The sequence below is a fragment of the Rana temporaria genome, chromosome 10, assembly GCF_905171775.1.
Source record: "Rana temporaria chromosome 10, aRanTem1.1, whole genome shotgun sequence".
NCBI lineage: Eukaryota > Metazoa > Chordata > Amphibia > Anura > Ranidae > Rana > Rana temporaria.
In genome coordinates this window covers 145,081,875-145,100,972 of record NC_053498.1, presented here as the reverse complement: position 1 = coordinate 145,100,972, position 19,098 = coordinate 145,081,875, and the positions used below count along the sequence as shown (strand labels likewise).

The 19,098-nt window shown below is 42.7% G+C and overlaps 1 protein-coding gene across 8 annotated transcripts in view; it reads left to right on the top strand.

Annotated features, from left to right (window-relative positions):
* CAMTA1 (calmodulin binding transcription activator 1) overlaps positions 1-19,098 on the top strand; it is a 1,702,014-nt gene that overhangs the window by 1,376,998 nt on the left and 305,918 nt on the right. For all 8 annotated transcript variants that reach the window (XM_040326489.1, XM_040326487.1, XM_040326491.1 and 5 more), the window contains exon 6: positions 6,561-6,714. In XM_040326489.1, coding sequence (XP_040182423.1) covers positions 6,561-6,714 — 154 coding nt within the window. The remainder of the gene's footprint in view (positions 1-6,560; positions 6,715-19,098) is intronic.

Below are 19,098 nucleotides of genomic sequence, written 5' to 3'. Positions count from 1 at the left end.
GGGTCTGTAACACAAATAATGGTTAATAGCAGTTTATAGAGGGCTCCTGTCTTAAGTCTTTAAGCGCGCTTCTTCCCTGCTAAGCCAGTGATGTGCTGTTTCACTTGATATATACAGTGGGGATCAAAAGTTTGGGCAACCCAGGTAAAAATGTGTATTAATGTGCATAACGAAGCCAAGGAAAGATGGAAAAATCTCCAAAAGGCATCAAGTTACAGATTAGACATTCTTATAATATGTAAAAAAAAGTTAGGGCCAGATTCACGTAGAATCGCGGCGGCGTAACTTATGTCCTTTACGTTACACCGCCGCAAGTTTTCAGCGCAAGTGCTTGATTCACAAAGCACTTGCCTGTAAACTTGCGGCCGCGTAGCGTAAAGCCGTCCGGCGCAAGCCCGCCTAATTCAAATGGGGCGGGGACCATTTAAATTAGGAGCGTTTCCACGCCGAACGTACTGCGCATGCGCCGTCCCTAAAATTTCCCGACGTGCATTGCGCTAAATGATGTCGCAAGGACGTCATTGGTTTCGACATTAACGTAAATGGCGTCCAGCGCCATTCACGGACGACTTATGCAAACGACGTGAAATTTCAAATTTCGACGCGGGAACGACGGCCATACTTAACATTGGCTAGACCACCTAGGGCCCAGCTTTATCTTTACGACGCGTATCTCTACGGAAACTACGTAAATTTACAGTGACGGGCAAAGCGGACGTTCGTGAATGGAATCGCCACCTAGCGGCCGGCCTAGAATTGCAGCCTAAGAACCGACGGTGTAACACAGTTACACCTGTCGGATCTTAGGGAGATCTATGCGTAACCTGATTCTATGAATCAGGAGCATAGATACGACCGGCCGGATTCGAAGATACGACGGTGTATCAGTAGATACGCCACCGTATCTTCTTTATGAATCTGGCCCTTAGATTTTATTTCCATTATTTACACTTTCAAAATTACAGAAAACAAAAAAATGGCGTCTGCAAAAGTTTGGGCACCCTGCAGAGTATCTTGTACTGCCCCCTTTGGCAAGTATCACAGCTTGTAAACGCTTTTTGTAGCCAGCCAAGAGTCTTTCAATTCTTGTTTGAGGGATCTTTGCCCATTCTTCCTTACAAAAGTCTTCCAGTTCTTTGAGATTTCTGGGCTGTCTGTCACGCACTGCTCTTTTAAGGTCTATCCATAGATTTTCAATTATGTTGAGGTCAGGAGATTGTGAAGGCCATGGCAAAACCTTCCGTTTACGCCTCTTGATGTAATCCCCCGTGGATTTTGAGGTGTTTAGGATCATTATCCATTTGTAGAAGCCATCCTCTCTTTAACTTCAGCTTTTTCACAGATGGCATCAAGTTACCATCCAAAATTTGCTGAAATTGTATTGAATCCATTTTTCCTTCTACTCGTGAAATGTTCCCTGTGCCACTGGCTGCAATACAACCCCAAAGCATGATTGATCCACCCCCATGCTTCACAGTTGGACAGAGGTTCTTTTCATTAAATTCTGTGCCCTTTCTTCTCCAAACGTACCTTTGCTCATTCCAGCCAAAAAGTTCTATTTTGACCTCATCGGTCCACAGAACTTGTTTCCAAAATGCATCAGGCTTGTCTATATGTTCATTTGCAAAGTTCAAACGCTGATTTTTGTGGTGAGGACGTAGAAGAGGTTTTCTTCTGATGACTCTTCCATGAAGACAATATTTGTATCTCTTTATAGTGGAATAGTGTACCACAACTCCAGTGTCCGCCAGATCTTTCTGGAGGGATCGTGCCATCAAACGTGGGTTTTGAATTGCTTTTCTCACAATCCTGCGAGCTGTTCTGTCTGATATTTTTCTTGGTCTTCCAGATCTTGCTTTAACTTCCACTGTTCCTGATGACTGCCATTTCTTAATTACATTCCGAACAGAGGATATTGACATCTGAAAACGCTTTGCTATCTTCTTATAGCTTCTCCAGCTTTGTGAGCGACGACTATTCGTTTATAGCCGCTCCGTCGCGATCGCCCCCCGGAGCTGAAGAACGGGGAGAACCGTATGTAAACACGGCTTCCCGGTGCTTCACTGTGGCAGCTGCATCGATCGTGTCATCCCCTTTATAGGGGAGACACAATCGATGACATCAGACCTACAGCCACACCCCCCTACTGTTGTAAACACACACTAGGTGAACACTAACTCCTACAGCGCCCCCTGTGGTTAACTCCCAAACTGCAACTGTCATTTTCACAATAAAGAATGCAATTTAAATGCATTTTTTGCTGTGAAAATGACAATGGTCCCAAAAATGTGTCAAAATTGTCCGAAGTGTCCGCCATAATGTCGCAGTCACGAAAAAAATCACTGATCGCCGCGTAGTAGTAAAAAAAATATTTTGTAAACGCTATAAATTTTGCGCAAACCAATCGATAAACGCTTATTGCGATTTTTTTTACCAAAAATAGGTAGAAGAATACGTATCGCCCTAAACTGAGGAAAAAATAAATGTTATATATGTTTTTGGGGGATATTTATTATAGCAAAAAGTAAAAAATATTGCATTTTTTTCAAAATTGTTGCTCTATTTTTGTTTATAGCGCAAAAAATAAAAACCGCAGAGGTGATCAAATACCACCAAAAGAAAGCTCTATTTGTGGGGAAAAAAGGACGCCAATTTTGTTTGGGAGCCACGTCGCACGACCGCGCAATTGTCTGTTAAAGCGACGCAGTGCCGAATCGCAAAACCTGACCTGGGCATTTAGCTGCCTAAAGGTCCGGGGCTTAAGTGGTTAAAGGCAAAAGACCAACATGACAGTCACCAAGCTAAGCGTCTTTATTTCATCATTGGCAGGTTTCCTTTAAAATATGGAGATCTCATTATACTGTCCTCCCCGCCCCCCACCCCATACCTAAAAAAAAAAAATCTGTTTTGTTTTTATTTATTACAATCTACTGATTCCTATATTGATCTGTCATATAATATTTCAAACAGCAGCAGGCTGTCGCACTGAATAATTCGCCGTTGCTTCAGAAACCGCGCGCTCTGCCGTTTATTATTAAAGCTCCCCCCTCCGCCATCGCCGTGGCAACCAACGAGTATAAACGATTATTGTGCCAGCCTATTAAACGGATTTAATTCAGCGACAGTAAACATTCGCGGCGGTGTTTGCGCTAATGAAGCCCCGTGTCAGTGGGAAATAATTATGGTGGATCGCTATTTTCGTTAAAAAAGTGGGTGCGGAGGAATTAAGATAAGTGGGTAGTCAGGGGTTAACGCAAAGTAATAATTATCTATAATTTCAGCGAAGAATTTGGCGAGAAGTCATTTGGGAAATGATGAGGTGGTGTTTTCTATTCCATGCTCTGAATCTTGGATCTCTTCCGCACAGCGCTGTGTGAGTGGGTGCAAGTCATTGAGAACCGTTCAAAGTATCCAGTGTCTCATTAATGCTGTAAAGCGCTGCGCAAACTCTCGGCGCTGTATAAATCTTGTATAATAATAATCTCATTATATATACAATGTGTGTATATACATATATATATATATATATATATATATATATACAATTTTACTAATAATAAATATATATTTTGTTTGTTTTTATAATATATATATATATATATACAATTTTACTAATAAATATATATTTTGTTTCTTTTTATAAAAAATATATATACAATTTTATTAATAATAAATATATATTTTGTTTGTTTTTATAATATATACAATTTTACTAATAATAAATATATATTTTGTTTGTTTTTATAATATATATATATACACACAATTTTACTAATAATAAATATATATTTTGTTTGTTTTTATAATAAAAAAAAAAATATATATATATATATATATATATATATATACACAATTTTACTAATAATAAATTTACATTTTGTTTGTTTTTATAATATATATATATGAATTAAATAACCCTTAAAGCGGTAGTTCACCCACAATCCCATGATGTTACCATCGAGACAGGCATTGTAGCGCGAGCTACAGTATGCCTGTCCCGATTTTTTTAACCCCGTACTCACCTCGTAGTCGTCCATCGTAGATTCCGGCTCCCGCGGGGAATGGGCGTGCCTATGGAGAGGGAGGATGATTGACGGCCGGCCCTGGCACGTCACTCTCCCCGAAGACAGCCGGAGTAGGTCTCGGCTCTTCACGGCGCGTGCGCACAGGCTATGCGCACGCGTCGTGAAGACCAAGCCTATTTCGGCTATTTCCGGAGAAGCGTGACGCGCCAGAGCCGGCCGTCAATCATCCTCCGTCTCCAGAGGCACGCCCATTCCCCGGTATCTTCGATGGACGACTACAAGGTGAGTATGGGGGGAAAAAATTCGGGACAGGCATACTGTAGCTCGCGCTACAGTGCCTGATTTAAAGGTAAAAGAAAAAAATTTTTTTTTTTTCCTGTCGATAGGGTGAACCCCCGCTTTAAATGTAAGAAGTTAACCACTTAAGCCATTTTTTTTCAATTCGGCACTGCGTCGCTTTAACTGACAATTGCGCGGTCGTGCGACGCTGTACCCAAACAAAATGTACGTCCTTTTTTTCCCCCACAAATAGAGCTTTCTTTTGGTGGTATTTGATCACCTCTGCGTTTTTTATTTTTTGCTCTATAAACAAAAATAGAGCGACAATTTTGAAAAAAAAATGCAGTATTTTTTACTTTTTGCTATAATAAATATCCCCCAAAAAATATATATATATAAAAAAACATATTTTTTTCCACAGTTTAGGCCGATACGTATTCTTCTACATATTTTTGGTTAAAAATAATCGCAATAAACATTTATTGATTGGTTTGCGCAACTGTTATAGCGTCTATAAAATAGGGGATACATTTATGGCATTTTTTTTAATTAATTTTTTTATTAGTAATGTCGGCGATCTGTGATTATTATTGTGACTGCGACATTATGGCGGACACAACGGACACTTTTGACGCTATTTTGGGATCATTGTTAAAAATGTATACAGAGATCGGTGCTATAAAAATGCACTGATTACTGTGTAAATTACACTGGCAGGGAAGGGGTTAACCACCAGTGGGCGATGAAGGGGTTAAGTGTGTCCTAGGGAGTGATTCTAACTGGGGGGGGGCAGCCAGGCTACGAGCACGAAAATGCTGCGATTTAAAGGGGACGTACAAGTGTGCCGTAAATAGTCGCGCAGAGGTCGGCAAGCGGTTAAAGGATATCTAGAAAAGAAAACAAATGCAGCCACCATATCTAAGAACTTGTAAGCTGCAGAATATTATATCTTTGTTCTTGGGTTTAGATGGCTATAAGCAAGCACCAAAAAGGAAATTCAAGTCCATCTCCGGCTAACAATTTTTTAAGCAGTTACAGCAAAAGTTTATTTTGTTTTTGTTTTTTACTTTTGGAAACCTGAATGAATAAAAGCTATACTGGTATACTTTGGTAGTATTATATGTTTTGTCCAAACTTTTGTAACCACCATTTTTGGTCTATTGTAAAGGCTCCTTCTACCCAATGGGAGCTCTGTCTTGGTCATAGTGAAGTATTGTCGTCTCTTGAGAAGTGGTTCTATGGTGCAGTTCCGTTTTTTTTCTTCTGGTACGTGGTTGTGATGGGATGAGTGCTGGTTTTGGTACAAATTTGGTGGTGCGCTTTTCCGATTGTGAAAACCCTTCAAAGCATTTAAAGTGTATATTCTGTAGTACAGCCATTCTCAACCAGCGTTCTGTGGAACCCAAGTGTTCCTCCATGGGTTCCCTGTGCTGTGCCTGATTGACCTCCCAGTTGATGGTGACTGCATAGTTCTGGGTCCAGTGCCACCTAGCAGAGCCAGCTACACAACATCAATCATCCTTTAAGGCCTCGTACACACAATAGGCTAACCAGAGGACAACGGTCTGAAGGACCGCTTTCATCGGTCCAAACCGATCGTGTGTAGGCCCATTTAACCTTTGGATAAAAAAATGTCAACTTGCTTTAAAATTTAACCACGCATGCTCAGAATCAAGTTGACGCATGCTTGGAAGCATTGAACTTCGTTTTTTCAGCCGTCACCTTTACGTTTACGTCACCGTGTTCTGACACGATAGTTTTTTTAACTGATGGTGTGTACGCACGATGGACCATCAGTCAGCTTCATCGGTTAACCTAGGACAACGGTCCTTCAGACCGTTGTCCTCTGGTTAACCTATCGTGTGTACGAGGCCTTAGCTGTCTATAAGAGTGGCATACTGACCACAAATGTAAAGCTGGCCATACATGGATGGAAATTCAGCCGGGACCATATCTGTGTCATCTATGGGCTGTGTAAGGTTGGCTTTCTTCCTAATGACCACCAATGCAATGGGTATTTTTCCTATTGTTCACCATTGAATTGGTCTCCCATTTTCCCATTGAATTGGTCTCCCATTTTCCCCATTGACCACTACTGAATTGGTTCCCTGAGACCTGAACATTATTTTAGGGGTTCCATTGGGGTAAAAAGGTTGAGAAAGGCTGTTGTAGTATATTATCATATTTTTTTTCACTTTCATTGTAGATCTTATGTGAATGACCTTGAAATAATGTTGCATTGCGTTTCCTTCCTAGAATCCTGACATCGTATTGGTGCATTACTTGAACGTCCCGGCCATAGAGGACTGCGGAAAGCCATGTGGACCCATTCTCTGTTCCATCAACACAGACAAGAAAGAGTGGGCGAAGTGGACCAAGGAGGAGCTGATAGGCCAGCTGAAACCCATGTGTGAGTAATCGATTTTCTCAACGCTACCTACATACAATGTCATCATCAGTTATAAATGTTGAGGACTGATAATACATGAATGTCCGAAACTACTCTTCAAAGAGTCAACTGTACCAACCCCTAGTGACTACAGACTTGTCCTCATTTCTGTCATCTTTACCCTAAACCTGACCATGTCTGATGGGCTCCTGAGAGTTTCTACCCTTTGTGCCGTATTATTGCCTTTTAGCTTATATTCTCATAAAACCTGACCTGAACCTGACCATGTCTGATGGGCTTCTGGGAGTTTCTACCCTTTGTGCCGTATTATTACCTTATAGCTTATATTCCTATAAAACCATAACCTGAGCCTGTCCAGGCCTGATTGGCTCCTGGGGGTTTCTGCCATTTCTGCCATATTATTACCTTATATTTTATGTTCCTATAAAACCTGACCTAAATCTGACCATGCCCGATTGGCTCCTGGGAGTTTCTAGAGGTCTAGAGGTCCCAGTATGTAAGATACCAGTGATTAGAAGCATTATTGCCAGCCCTATATTTGGCAGAAGTGGGGCACCTTGGGTAACGGGCTAAAGCAATAGTTTTGGTGAAGTGCCACCAAGGGATCATCATGGGAAGTGTCTGAGGACCAGGCTATGGCAAGATGTAGGCTGTAAGGCTCCATCTGTGAGAGCTCCTCCTTTGGGAGGTAGGCAGAGGAAGAAAGGTAAAGGATTTTTGGGATTACTTTCATCTGCTGTCCAGGTATGCAGGACTCAGGATAACCCCTATAAAGGTACAGACTACTCCTCAACACACACACTCTCTCTCCATAATTATCAAATGTCACCTTGGACCAGGACAACTAATTATGTGTATATGGATTTCAATGCTTGTTCAGTAAAGCATTGAAAAAGGCCTTCCAATCCTGGACTCTTCCTTCTCCTAACCTCTATTGGGTATCGGGCTTGTGTCAATGTGGGGTGCTGTGGGACCCATTGTTGTAAGGGCTGTAGTGGGAGTATGGAAGCGTAATTGGACAATATTGGTCAAACCAGGCCAGTTGACCCTAATGGGGCATGCAATGGAAGCTTCCAGAGTCCCCAGATGCTCCAAGGAGCCCCGTGCCTAAAGTATCTCAGGGGGCTTTCCTGGACAATCCTGTGTCCAAAGTATCTCAGGGGTCTTCTATTTATAGCCAGTCATGAATGGATTAAGTGAACATGGATTTATCATGCAGCCCTACTTGTGGCACCCCCACCATTACCGAAACCACAGAACCACAAAAATTTGATACATGACACCAGAAATGTCATATGTTGAAGATTCTTCTGCAAATTTTTTAGCTCTCAACAGCATAGGCAGTGGGACGAATGAGTATTTAGTCTTTTCTTCCTTTAACTCCACATAGACTTTTCATAAGCCTATAGAAATGTTTTCTGTTCGGAGTTCTTTCTTAGCTTCATTAGCTACAAGGATACAAGGAGGCTATTTGCTTGCATAAGAAATCCCATAGACTGAAAGTGATCCCTTCAACTCAAATGGCCATATTGATGGTTTAATAACCACTTCCGCTGGAATATTCAATGCGGCTGAAGTTGGGTACCTTGTCTAGTATAAGGAACGCTTCAGTGGCTTTCACTACAATAAGCCAACACAGTGAGCTGAATTTTAATGCTGACTGCAAAACAGCATGCAGAGAGACACACAGCTTGTAGATAAACTACTTTGTAGAACAATGTAACAAAAAAATAATAATCTGGAATAAATTAAATTGCCAGCGAACTCAATCATTAGGTTTGAAAGAGGAAGAAAAATCCATAGCATTATTAAGACACGGTAAACATATGCAGAAGGAGGAGTAGAGAGCGGAAAGGAGATCGCCTTGGGGTGGCTGGATTATGTTAGAATTTGGAAAGTTCTGTGCAATATTGTCTTAAAGGTCCTGTAAGAGTTATCTTGGAATCAATGTTTTCTCGTGCCGGTATTTCTTTCCATAGTTACTGCATGTTAGATTTTGGTGCAGAGGGTCGTGGCTGATAAGATGCAAGTCTTGCACACTATGGGTTACCTTTACATAAGAAAGAGTTGGTGCTACAGCACACAGGTTTAATGTGAGGGTTAGTATTAGGAATACCGGGATAGCTAGTGTTGGAATTACAGAGAGATATAGTGTAATGGCGCGTACACACGGTCGAAATATTCGCCAGCAAAAATCCGATGCAAGCTTTTGGTCGGAAATTCCGACCGTGTTTATGCTTCATCTGACTTTTGCTGTCAGAATTTCTGCCAGCAAAAGATTGAGAGCAGGTTCTCAACTTTTCTGACGGGGAAAAATTCTGATCGGAAATTCCGATGGTTTGTAGCAATTCTAACGCGCAAAATTCCGATGCATGCTCGGAAACAATTTGACGCATGCTTGGAAGCATTTAACTTCATTTTCTCGGCTCGTCGTAGTGTTGTACATCACCGCATTCTTGGCGGTCTAAAGTTCAGAGAACTTTTGTGTGACCGTGTGTATGCAAGCCAAGCTTGAGTGGAATTCCATTGGAAAAACCATCCAAGGGTTTTCTGATGGAAAATCTGATCGTGTGTACGGGGCATTAGAGTTACTGGGAGAGTTACTATTAGGGTTATAGGGAGGGTTAGTGTTTTGGTTACAGGCAGGGTTAGTGTTTTGGTTACAGGGAAGGTTAGTGTTAGGCTTATTGGGAGAGTTAGTGTTAGGGTCATAGGGAGGGTTAGTATTAGGGTTAAAGGGAGGGCTAGTGTTAGGCTTATTGGGAGAGTAAGGCCTCGTACACACGATAGGTTAACCAGAGGACAACGGTCTGATGGACCGTTTTCATCGGTCAAAACCGATCGTGTGGGGGCCCCATAGGTTATTTAACCATCGGTTAAAAAAAGCCAACTTGCTTTAAATTTACCCGATGGATTCCTAAGCGATAGGTCAAAACTGATCGTTAGTAGGCACGACCATTGGTTAAAAATCCACGCATGCTTAGAATCAAGTCGACGCATGCTTGGAAGCATTGAACTTCATTTTTTTCAGCACGTCCTTGTGTTTTACGTCACCGCATTCTGACACGATCGTTTTTTAAACTGATGGTGTGTAGGCGCGATGGACCATCAGTCATCTTCATCGGTTAACTAATGAAAACGGTCCATCGTTCCGTTTTCATTGGATGGACTGATCGTGTGTACGCGGCATTAGAGTTATCTTGGCATCAATGTTTTCTCGTGCCAGTATTTCTTTCCATAGTTACTGCATGTTAGATTTTGGTGCAGAGGGTCGTGGCTGATAAGATGCAAGTCTTGCACACTATGGGTTACCTTTACATAAGAAAGAGTTGGTGCTACAGCACACAGGTTTAATCTGAGGTTAGTATTAGGAATACCGGGATAGCTAGTGTTGGAATTACAGAGAGATATAGTGTAATGGCGCGTACACACGGTTCAAAATTTCGCCAGCAAAAATCCGATGTGAGCTTTTGGTCGGAAACTCCGACCGTGTTTATGCTTCATCTGACTTTTGCTGTCAGAATTTCTGCCAGCAAAAGATTGAGAGCAGGTTCTCAATTTTTCCGATGGGGAAAAATTCTGATCGAAAATTCCGATGGTTTGTAGCAATTCTAACGTGCAAAATTTCCGATGCATGCTCGGAAACAATTTGACGCATGCTTGGAAGCATTGAACTTCATTTTCTCGGCTCGTTGTAGAGTTGTACGTCACCGCATTCTTGACGGTCTAAGGTTCAGAGAACTTTTGTGTGACCTTGTGTATGCAAGCCAAGCTTGAGTGAAATTCCATCGGAAAAAACATCCAAGGGTCTTCTGATGGACAATCCGATCGTGTGTACGGGGCATTAGAGTTACTGGGAGAGTTACTATTAGGGTTATAGGGAGGGTTAGTGTTTTGGTTATAGGCAGGGTTAGTGTTTTGGTTACAGGGAAGGTTAGTGTTAGGCTTATTGGGAGAGTTAGTGTTAGGGTCATAGGGAGGGTTAGTGTTAGGCTTATTGGGAGAGTAAGGCCTCGTACACACGATAGGTTAACCAGAGGACAACGGTCTGATGGACCGTTTTCATCGGTCAAAACCGATAGTGTGTGGGCCCCATAGGTTATTTAACCATCGGTTAAAAAAAGCCAACTTGCTTTAAATTTACCCGATGGATTCCTAACCGATAGGTCAAAACTGATCGTAGGTAGGCACGACCATCGGTAAAAAATTCCACGCATGCTTAGAATCAAGTCCACGCATGCTTGGAAGCATTGAACTTCATTTTTTTCAGCACGTCGTTGTGTTTTACGTCACCGCGTTTTGACACGATCGGTTATTTAACCAATGGTGTGTGGGCGCGACGGACCGTCAGTCAGCTTCATCGGTTAACCGATGACAACGGTCCTTCAGACGAGTACGAGGCTTCAGTGTTAGGGTTATAGGCAGGGTTAGTGTTGGGGTTACAGGAAGGCATAGTGTAAATAAAATTTGTGATATGGACTACTTTTAAGAAAACATAATAGCCGCTCAAGAACCTTCACTTTTTGCTGAAGCCCCAGAAGGGTTGGCTTTTGCCAGAGCATTGTCATGTTGGCAAGTCCAAGTGTGTCTCCTATGCAGCTTTTGAGCTGATGAATGTAAATTTTCCTTCAATATTTTCTGATAATGTGAGGCATTCATCTTGCCATAAGTTTTGACTAAATTCCCTGTACCGCTGTAACCCCCCAAAAACAGCAGAGATCACCTCAATGCTTCACAGTTGGGATGATGTGCTTCTCTTCATAGGCCAAGTTGACTCCCCTCCAAATATAGCTTCTATGGTGGTGACCATAAAGTTAAATTTTGTTCTCATAACTCCAAATGATTTTTATAACAGAAGCTTTGGGGCTCCTTCGTCTGGCTTATTGAAAGTGGGTTGTTTTGGTGCAGCAAAAAAACTAATTTACAAATTCTACTGGGGGTATGTAAACTTATGAGCAGGAATATAATTGATATATAAAAACAGCTAGCTTTTTTGAAGGGGATACACAGTATGGGTGTGTGTGTATATGTATGTATGTATATATATATATATAAATATATATATATATATATATATATATACTGTATATATTCCATTTTATGTTCTCTCTAAGAAAGCTACCTATTGCTAACCAAACCTAATGCTTTTTTTAACTTTAGCACTTTGTCTGTCTGCTTTTAAAGTCGTATCCCTCCAGACAAACACTCAGCACTGTATCATGAATAAATGTAAAAAAGGAGCTTAGTTTACAGGGTACGGCCATCAAAGAGGACCTCCCTCCCTCCATATTACACCTGAATAGAGGCGACGCGACTGCTGGAGGCACAAGGCTGTTCTCCCCTTTCCATGGTGGAAATGAAACGTTTGTGTCGGCCGGTTGTCACCCCTGACAGTCGTATTCCAGAGTCACAGCTGAATAACCTGACAAGCATAATGTATTCATGTATTCAGGCCGAGGACACAAGTCTCAGTATATTCTGACGCCCAGGAGTCAGGACACAGATTGTATTCTCATCAGTGCAGGTTCTGCAGGAAGAGAGCGCACAGAGATTCATTTAGCTGGAAGTTACAGATAATAAAAGAGGCGGAATTGTGATTCTAGACTGAGAGAAACCGAGGATAGAAGTTACTTTATCTAGGTGTAAAATCTATCTATCTATCTATCTATCTATCTATCTATCTATCTATCTATCTATCTATCTATCTATCTATCTATCTATCTATCTTTCTCCTGCCTTCCTTTTTATATTCCAGCTTATCTCCCTCCACCTTTCCTTCCTTCCTTCCTCTCCTCCCCTTTCTTTTTTCTTCTTTTCCTTTCCTTTCTGCTCCCTTCATTCTCTTCCTTCTGCTTACTTTTGTTCTCTATAATTCCCCTTCACCTTTCTTCCCTTTATTGCTTCCTTTCTTCCTCCTTTTCTTTCTTTCTTCCTTTTTCGCTGTGTTCTTTTTTCTGCACAATTGTTTCCATCCACCTTTCCTTTATATCCTCTCTTCCTCTTTTCTATTTAATTTTCTTCTTTTCCTTTCCCCTTCCTTTTTTGCTACCTTCATTCTCTACTGCTTACATTTGTCCTCTCTATAACTTCCATTCACCCACCTTCTTTCCTTCCTTTTTTTTTTTTCTTGAACTTTTCTATACATCTGCCTCCCACCACCTTTCCTTCCTCTCCTCCATTTTAATTTCTTCTCTTCTTTTCCTTCCACCTTCCTTTTTTTTACCCTTTCATTCTCTTCTTTCTGCTTTCTTTTGTCCTCTCTATAACTTCCCTTCACCTTCCTTCATTTTATGCTTCCTTTCTTCCTCCTTTTCTTTTATTTTCTTTTTTTTTTCCTATACATCCGTCTCCCTCCACTTTTTTTTCTTATCTTCTCCTCTTTCTTTTGCTGTCTTTATATTATTTCATCTGCTTAATTTTGTTATCTCTATGTAACTGTACCTTCCTTCTATCCTCCCTCCTCTCCCTCCCTTTTTTCTCTTTTCTTTTTCTTGAACATTTCTATACATCTGCCTCCCCCCCACATTCCCTTCCTTGCTGTCCTCTCCTCCCCTTTCTTTTCTTCTTTTCTTTTTCTTCTCCCTTCCTTTTTTTCTCCCTTTATTGTTTGCTTTTGTCCTCTCTATAACTTCCCTTCACCTTCCTTCCTTCCTTCCTTTATTGCTTCCTTTCTTTTCTTTTTGTCTCCCTCCCTCCATTTTTCCTTCTTATCTCCCCTTCTTTCTTCTTTATTTTCCTTTGTTTCCTTTTTTGCTCCCTTTATTCTCTTCCTTCTGCTTAGTTTTGTCATCACTGTAATTGTACTTTCCTTCTATCCTTCCTTCCTCTCCTTTCCTTTTTTCTCTTTTTTTTTTCTTGAACATTTATAAACATTTGCCTCCCTCCACCTCCCCTTCCTTGCTATGCTATTTGTTATACACATCTGTCTCCCTCCACCTTTCCTTCCTATCCTCTCTTCCTCTTTCCTTTTTAATTTTCTTTCCCTTTCCCCTTCTTTTTTTGCTCCCTTCATTCTCTTCTATTTACATTTGTCCTCTCTATAACTTCCTTTTTTCTCTTTTCTTATTCTTGAACATTTCTATACATCTGCCTCCCTCCACCTTCCCTTCCTTCCTTCCTCTCCTCTCCTGCCCTTTCTTTTCTTCTCTTCTTTTCCCCTTCCTTTTTTGCTCCCTTCATTCTCTTCCTTCTGCTTACTTTTTTCCTCTCTATAACTTCCCTTAACCTTTCTCCCCTCCTTCCTTTATTGCTTCCTTTTTTCTTTTTCTATACATCTGTCTCCCTCCACTTTTCCTTCTTACTGTATCTTCTCCTCTTTCTTCTTTATTTTCCTTTTTTGCTGCCTTTATTCTCTTTCTTCTGCTTAGTTTTGTCCTCACTGTAATTGTACTTTCCTTCTCCTTCCTTCCTCTCCTTTCCTTTTTTTCTCTTTTCTTTTTCTTGAACATTTCTATACATCTGCCTCCCTCCACCTCCCCTTCCTTCCTGTCCTCTCCTCCCCTTTCTTTTCTTCTTTTCTTTTCCTTCTCCCTTCCCTTTTTGCCCCCTTCATTCTCTTCCTTTTGTTTGCTTTTGTCCTCTCTATAACTTCCCTTCACCTTTCTTCCTTCCTTCCTTTATTGCTTCTCTCCCCCTTTTCTTTTCTTTTTCAGTACAATACATTTTAAGGAGCCATACATAACAACCATGCAATACTCCCAATGCACACATTCCTACACAAATGGCTGTATCTTAGATTGGTTTCTAAAATGATCAACAGCTGCAGGTCAGTCAATTTCCTCCACCCCAAATTCGCTCATCCATGTCTTTATGGACCTTGCTTTGTGCTTTGGTGCGCAGTCATGTTGGAACAGGAAGGGGCCACCCCCCAAACTGTTCCCACAAAGTTGGGAGCATGAAATTGTCCAAAATGTCTTGGTATGCTGACACCTTAAGGCCTCGTACACACGATAGGTTAACCAGAGGACAACGGTCTGAAGGACCGTTGTCATAGGTTAACCCATGAAGCTGACTGATGATCTGTCATGCCTACACACCATCAGTTAAAAAACTGATTGTGTCAGAACGCGGTGACGTAAAACACAACGACATGCTGAAAAAAATGAAGTTCAATGCTTCCAAGCATGCGTCGACTTCATTCTGAGCATGCCTGGATTTTTAACCGATGGTCGTGCCTACTAACGATCATTTTTTTCCCATCGGTTAGGAATCCATCGGTTAATTTTAAAGCAAGTTGGCTTTTTTTTAACCTATGGTTAAATAACCTATGGGGCCCACACACGATTGGTTTGGACCGATGAAAACGGTTCATCAGACTGTTGTCCTCTGGTTAACCTATCGTGTGTACGAGGCCTAAGAGTTCCCTTCACTGGAGCTAAGAGGTCAAGCCCAACCCCTGAAAAACAACCACACACCATAATCCCCCCTCCACCAAACGATTTGGAGGGGTGGCCCAGTACTTTTGGCAATATAATGTGGATGAGCGAGGAACTTGCTTTGGGATGAATTTGAGCGGAGACTGCGAGCCAGGCCTTCTAGTCCAACTTCCTGACCTCACAAATGCTCTTCTGGAAGAACGGTCAAACATTCCCATAGACACACTCCTAAACCCTGTGGACGGCCTTCCCAGAAGAGTTGAAACTGTTATAGCTGCAAAGGGCGGGGCCAACTCAATATTGAACCCTACGGACTAAGACTGGGATGCCAATTAGAATTCATGTGCGTGTAAAGGCAGGTGTCCCAATACTTTTGGCAATGTAGTGTAGTTGTTGCTCTGATTATAACCGCCATAAAGCCGTGCACTTTTGGAGTGTTCCCTAAACTGTTGAAGACGACATCAAACAAGCTGATTAATGATCATTGTGCAGACACTGTGTTATTCAGTGTGAGAAGCTTTGGCTGGAAGTGTTACACGGATCCCGGGAAGTGTGTGAACACCCAGTAATGTGTTATCCTGCGGATACCTCCAGACACCGCCGAGTGTCATCTTCTGCGGAATCCCAGAGGAAGCCTCGCACTTACACCCAGTCAATTGATTTCCTTTTTTAAAACAAACTCAGAGAAGGCTGTTAACATTTAGTAGATGGTGAATAATTTACTGTTTTCATAGTGTGTTTGTGTTCTGATGCACAGTCATTGCCAAATCACTAGAATTGCCAATTGCAACTTGTTTATTGGTTAGAAGGTAAAGACGGTGAATTCCACTGGCCTTGGGGTAGTGCCGCCATTATTTATACCAATGTAACTTATTTGATAGAATAATTGTGCTCATCAAACACACTAAACCTCAGTATATCGGGCAGGTGATTCCTCTGTTAATTCTTCACCTTATGCTTCTATCCTTTTAGGCCTCGTACACATGATAGGATAGCCAGAGGACAACGGTCTGAAGGACCGCTTTCATTGGTCAAAACAGATCGTGTGTGGGCCCCATAGGTTATTTAACCTTCGGTTAAAAAAATAGGAACTTGCTTTAAAATTTAACCCATAGGCCCCGTAACCAATAGGTCAAAACCTATCGTTAGTACACACGACCATCGGTTAAAAATCCACGCATGCTCAGAATCAAGTCGACACATGCTTGGAAGCATTGAACTTCTTTTTTTTCAGCACGTCGTTGTGTTTTACGTCACCGCGTTCTGACGCGATCGGTTATTTAAGGGTGGCCTGTAGTGTCACCCTCACTTACATTAGAATCCCCATCACAGTCTCCCTTTACACCAGTTTCTCCATCAGAGTCCTGCTTACGCAATGCAGGGACAAGGGGCCAGATTCACAAAAGAGATACGACGGCGTATCTCTGTTTCTAACTATGTGGCTGATTCATAGAATCAGTTACGCATAGCTAGCCCTAAGATCCGACAGGTGTAATGGACTTACACTGTCGGATCTTAGGATGCAGTACCGCGGCCGCAGCTGGGGGGAGTTCTCGTCGTAAACCAGCGTCGGGTATGCAAATTAGCACTTATGGAGATCCACAAAGCGTTAGTTTGCCGTCGCAAAGATAGGGTACCTTTACAAAAGTGTAAAGGTACTCTACCATGCAAAAGTATACCCGCCGTTCCCGCGTCGGTTTTGAATTTTTTTCAAATCTTTTATTTTTCCCGCCGCAACTCTTTTTTACCCATCGCGATTTACAAAACTCGGCGCAACGTAACTTCGTGCAAAGCACGTCGGGAAAATACGCAGTACGTCCGGCGCGGGAGCGCGCCTAATTTAAATGGGACTCGCCCCATTTGAATTGGCCCGCCTTGCGCCGGACTGATTTAGGATACACCGCCGCAAATTTCCAGGTAAGTGCTTTGTGGATCGGGCACTAACTTGGGCAATTTGCGGCGGTGTAACTTAAATTGGAAAAGTTACGTTGCGCCCGCTGGTTGTGAATCTGGCCCAAGGTTACTTAGAGCCCAGGGTGAACATGCCAAACTGTGCACCACCCCCCCCCCCCCCTTCAGAATGTATGAGCATTATGGGCCAAATTCACAAAGGACTTACGACGGCGTATCTCCACGTACGCCGTCGTAAGTCCGAATGTGCGCAGTCGTATCTATGCGACTGATTCATAGAATCAGATACGCCTCACTGTTGCCAAGATACGAGCGGCGTAAGTCTCCTACGCCGTCGTATCTTGGGTGCATATTTACGCTGGCCGCTAGGGGCGCTTTCTGAATATTTCCGCGTTGAATATGCAAATGAGCTAGATTCACGAACGTACTTGCGCCCGGCGTATTAATATACACTGTTTACCGGCGTAACTTTACCCCTCATAAAGCAGGGGTAAGTCATGTTAAGGTATGGACGTTGGAACAGCATCGTATTTTACGTAGTTTGCGTAAGTCGTACGTGAATGGGGATGGGCGTAGGTTACGTTCACGTCAACTAAGCATTGAGCCAGCGTAATTTAGGGAGAAAATTCAACATGATACTGAGCATGCGCGCGCATGCGCCGTTCGTTAGGTGCATCATTTACGTGGGGTCACGATTAATTTCCATACAACACGCCCCCTACCAGCCTACTTTGAATTACGCAGGCTTACGCCGGCCCATTTACGCTATGCCGCCGCAACTTACGGAGCAAGTGCTTTGTGAATACTGCACTTGCCTGTCTAAGTTGCGGTGGCGTAGCGTAAATAGGATATGCTACGCCCGCACAACGATGCGCCCAGGTACGTGAATCTGGCCCTATGTGTCAGCAAAAATCTCCCCACAAAAACACTGAGCATTAATCTCCCTCCAGTAAGAAACCACCACTCCCCGCGCGCTCAATTTCCTCATCTCAGCCCGTATCTTTGCTCCCCATCCCCCAAATCCCCCAGCTCAAAAGCCCCCCTCCCCCAAAAGAAACAATTCCCCCCCAGCACAAATCCTCTACCCCTAAAATGTCCCCTCCTAGTACACATCTTCTCCCCCTCACTTTAAATTCCAATCTCCAAGTGTACATGGCCACCAAATCCCCCCACCTTAACACAAATCCTCTTCTCCTCCTAAAACAATGTTTACCCCCTTTAGCCCCCCTTCCAACACAAACCCCCTCCCCCCAATCTCCTTGTGCCCCCCACCTCATATTATACCACAGTGCCCAGAGCAGCGGCCCCTCCTGCCCACCTCTTGTCCTGGCCCAGCGCTTACGTCAGGGTCCCTATCACAGTCCCCCTTACATCAGGGTCACCATCACACCTCCCCTTTACATCAGGGTCACCATCACAGTCCCCCTTACATCAGGGTCCCCATCAGAGTTCTCTCTTACATCGGGGTCCCCATCACAGTCCCCCTTACATCATGGTCCCCATCAGTGTCTCCATCACAGTTCCCCTACATCAGGGTCACCACCACAGTCCCCCCTACATCAGGGTCACTATCACAGTCCCCCCTACATCAGGGTCACCATCACAGTCCCCCTTATATCAGGGTCCCCATCAGAGTTCTTTCTTACATCAGGGTTCCCATCACAGTCCCCCTTACATCAGGGTTCCCATCACAGTCCCCCATACATCAGGGTCACCATCACAGTCCACCTTACATCAGGGTCACCATCACACTCCCCCCTACATCAGGGTCACTATCACAGTCCCCCCTACATCAGGGTCACTATCGCAGTAAAATCCTGTAGTGGGCCGGTTGTGGACTGTGGGCCGCAGTTTGGAGACCCCTGCTTTTGGACTTTTTAAGTAAATGCAAATTTAGGTTTTTATTATAACATTTAGCAGAAAATTATTTTTGTTGGAACATCACATTTTTATATAAAGTATACATGACCCATACACTTTCACAGAAAGAGATGAGCAGTGAAGCGCAGTCACTATATAGTGCTGAGCAGGAAGCAGACACTGCCTATGTAATGGGCAAATATGGCTGCCGCCATGTACATCAATATTAATAGTTTAT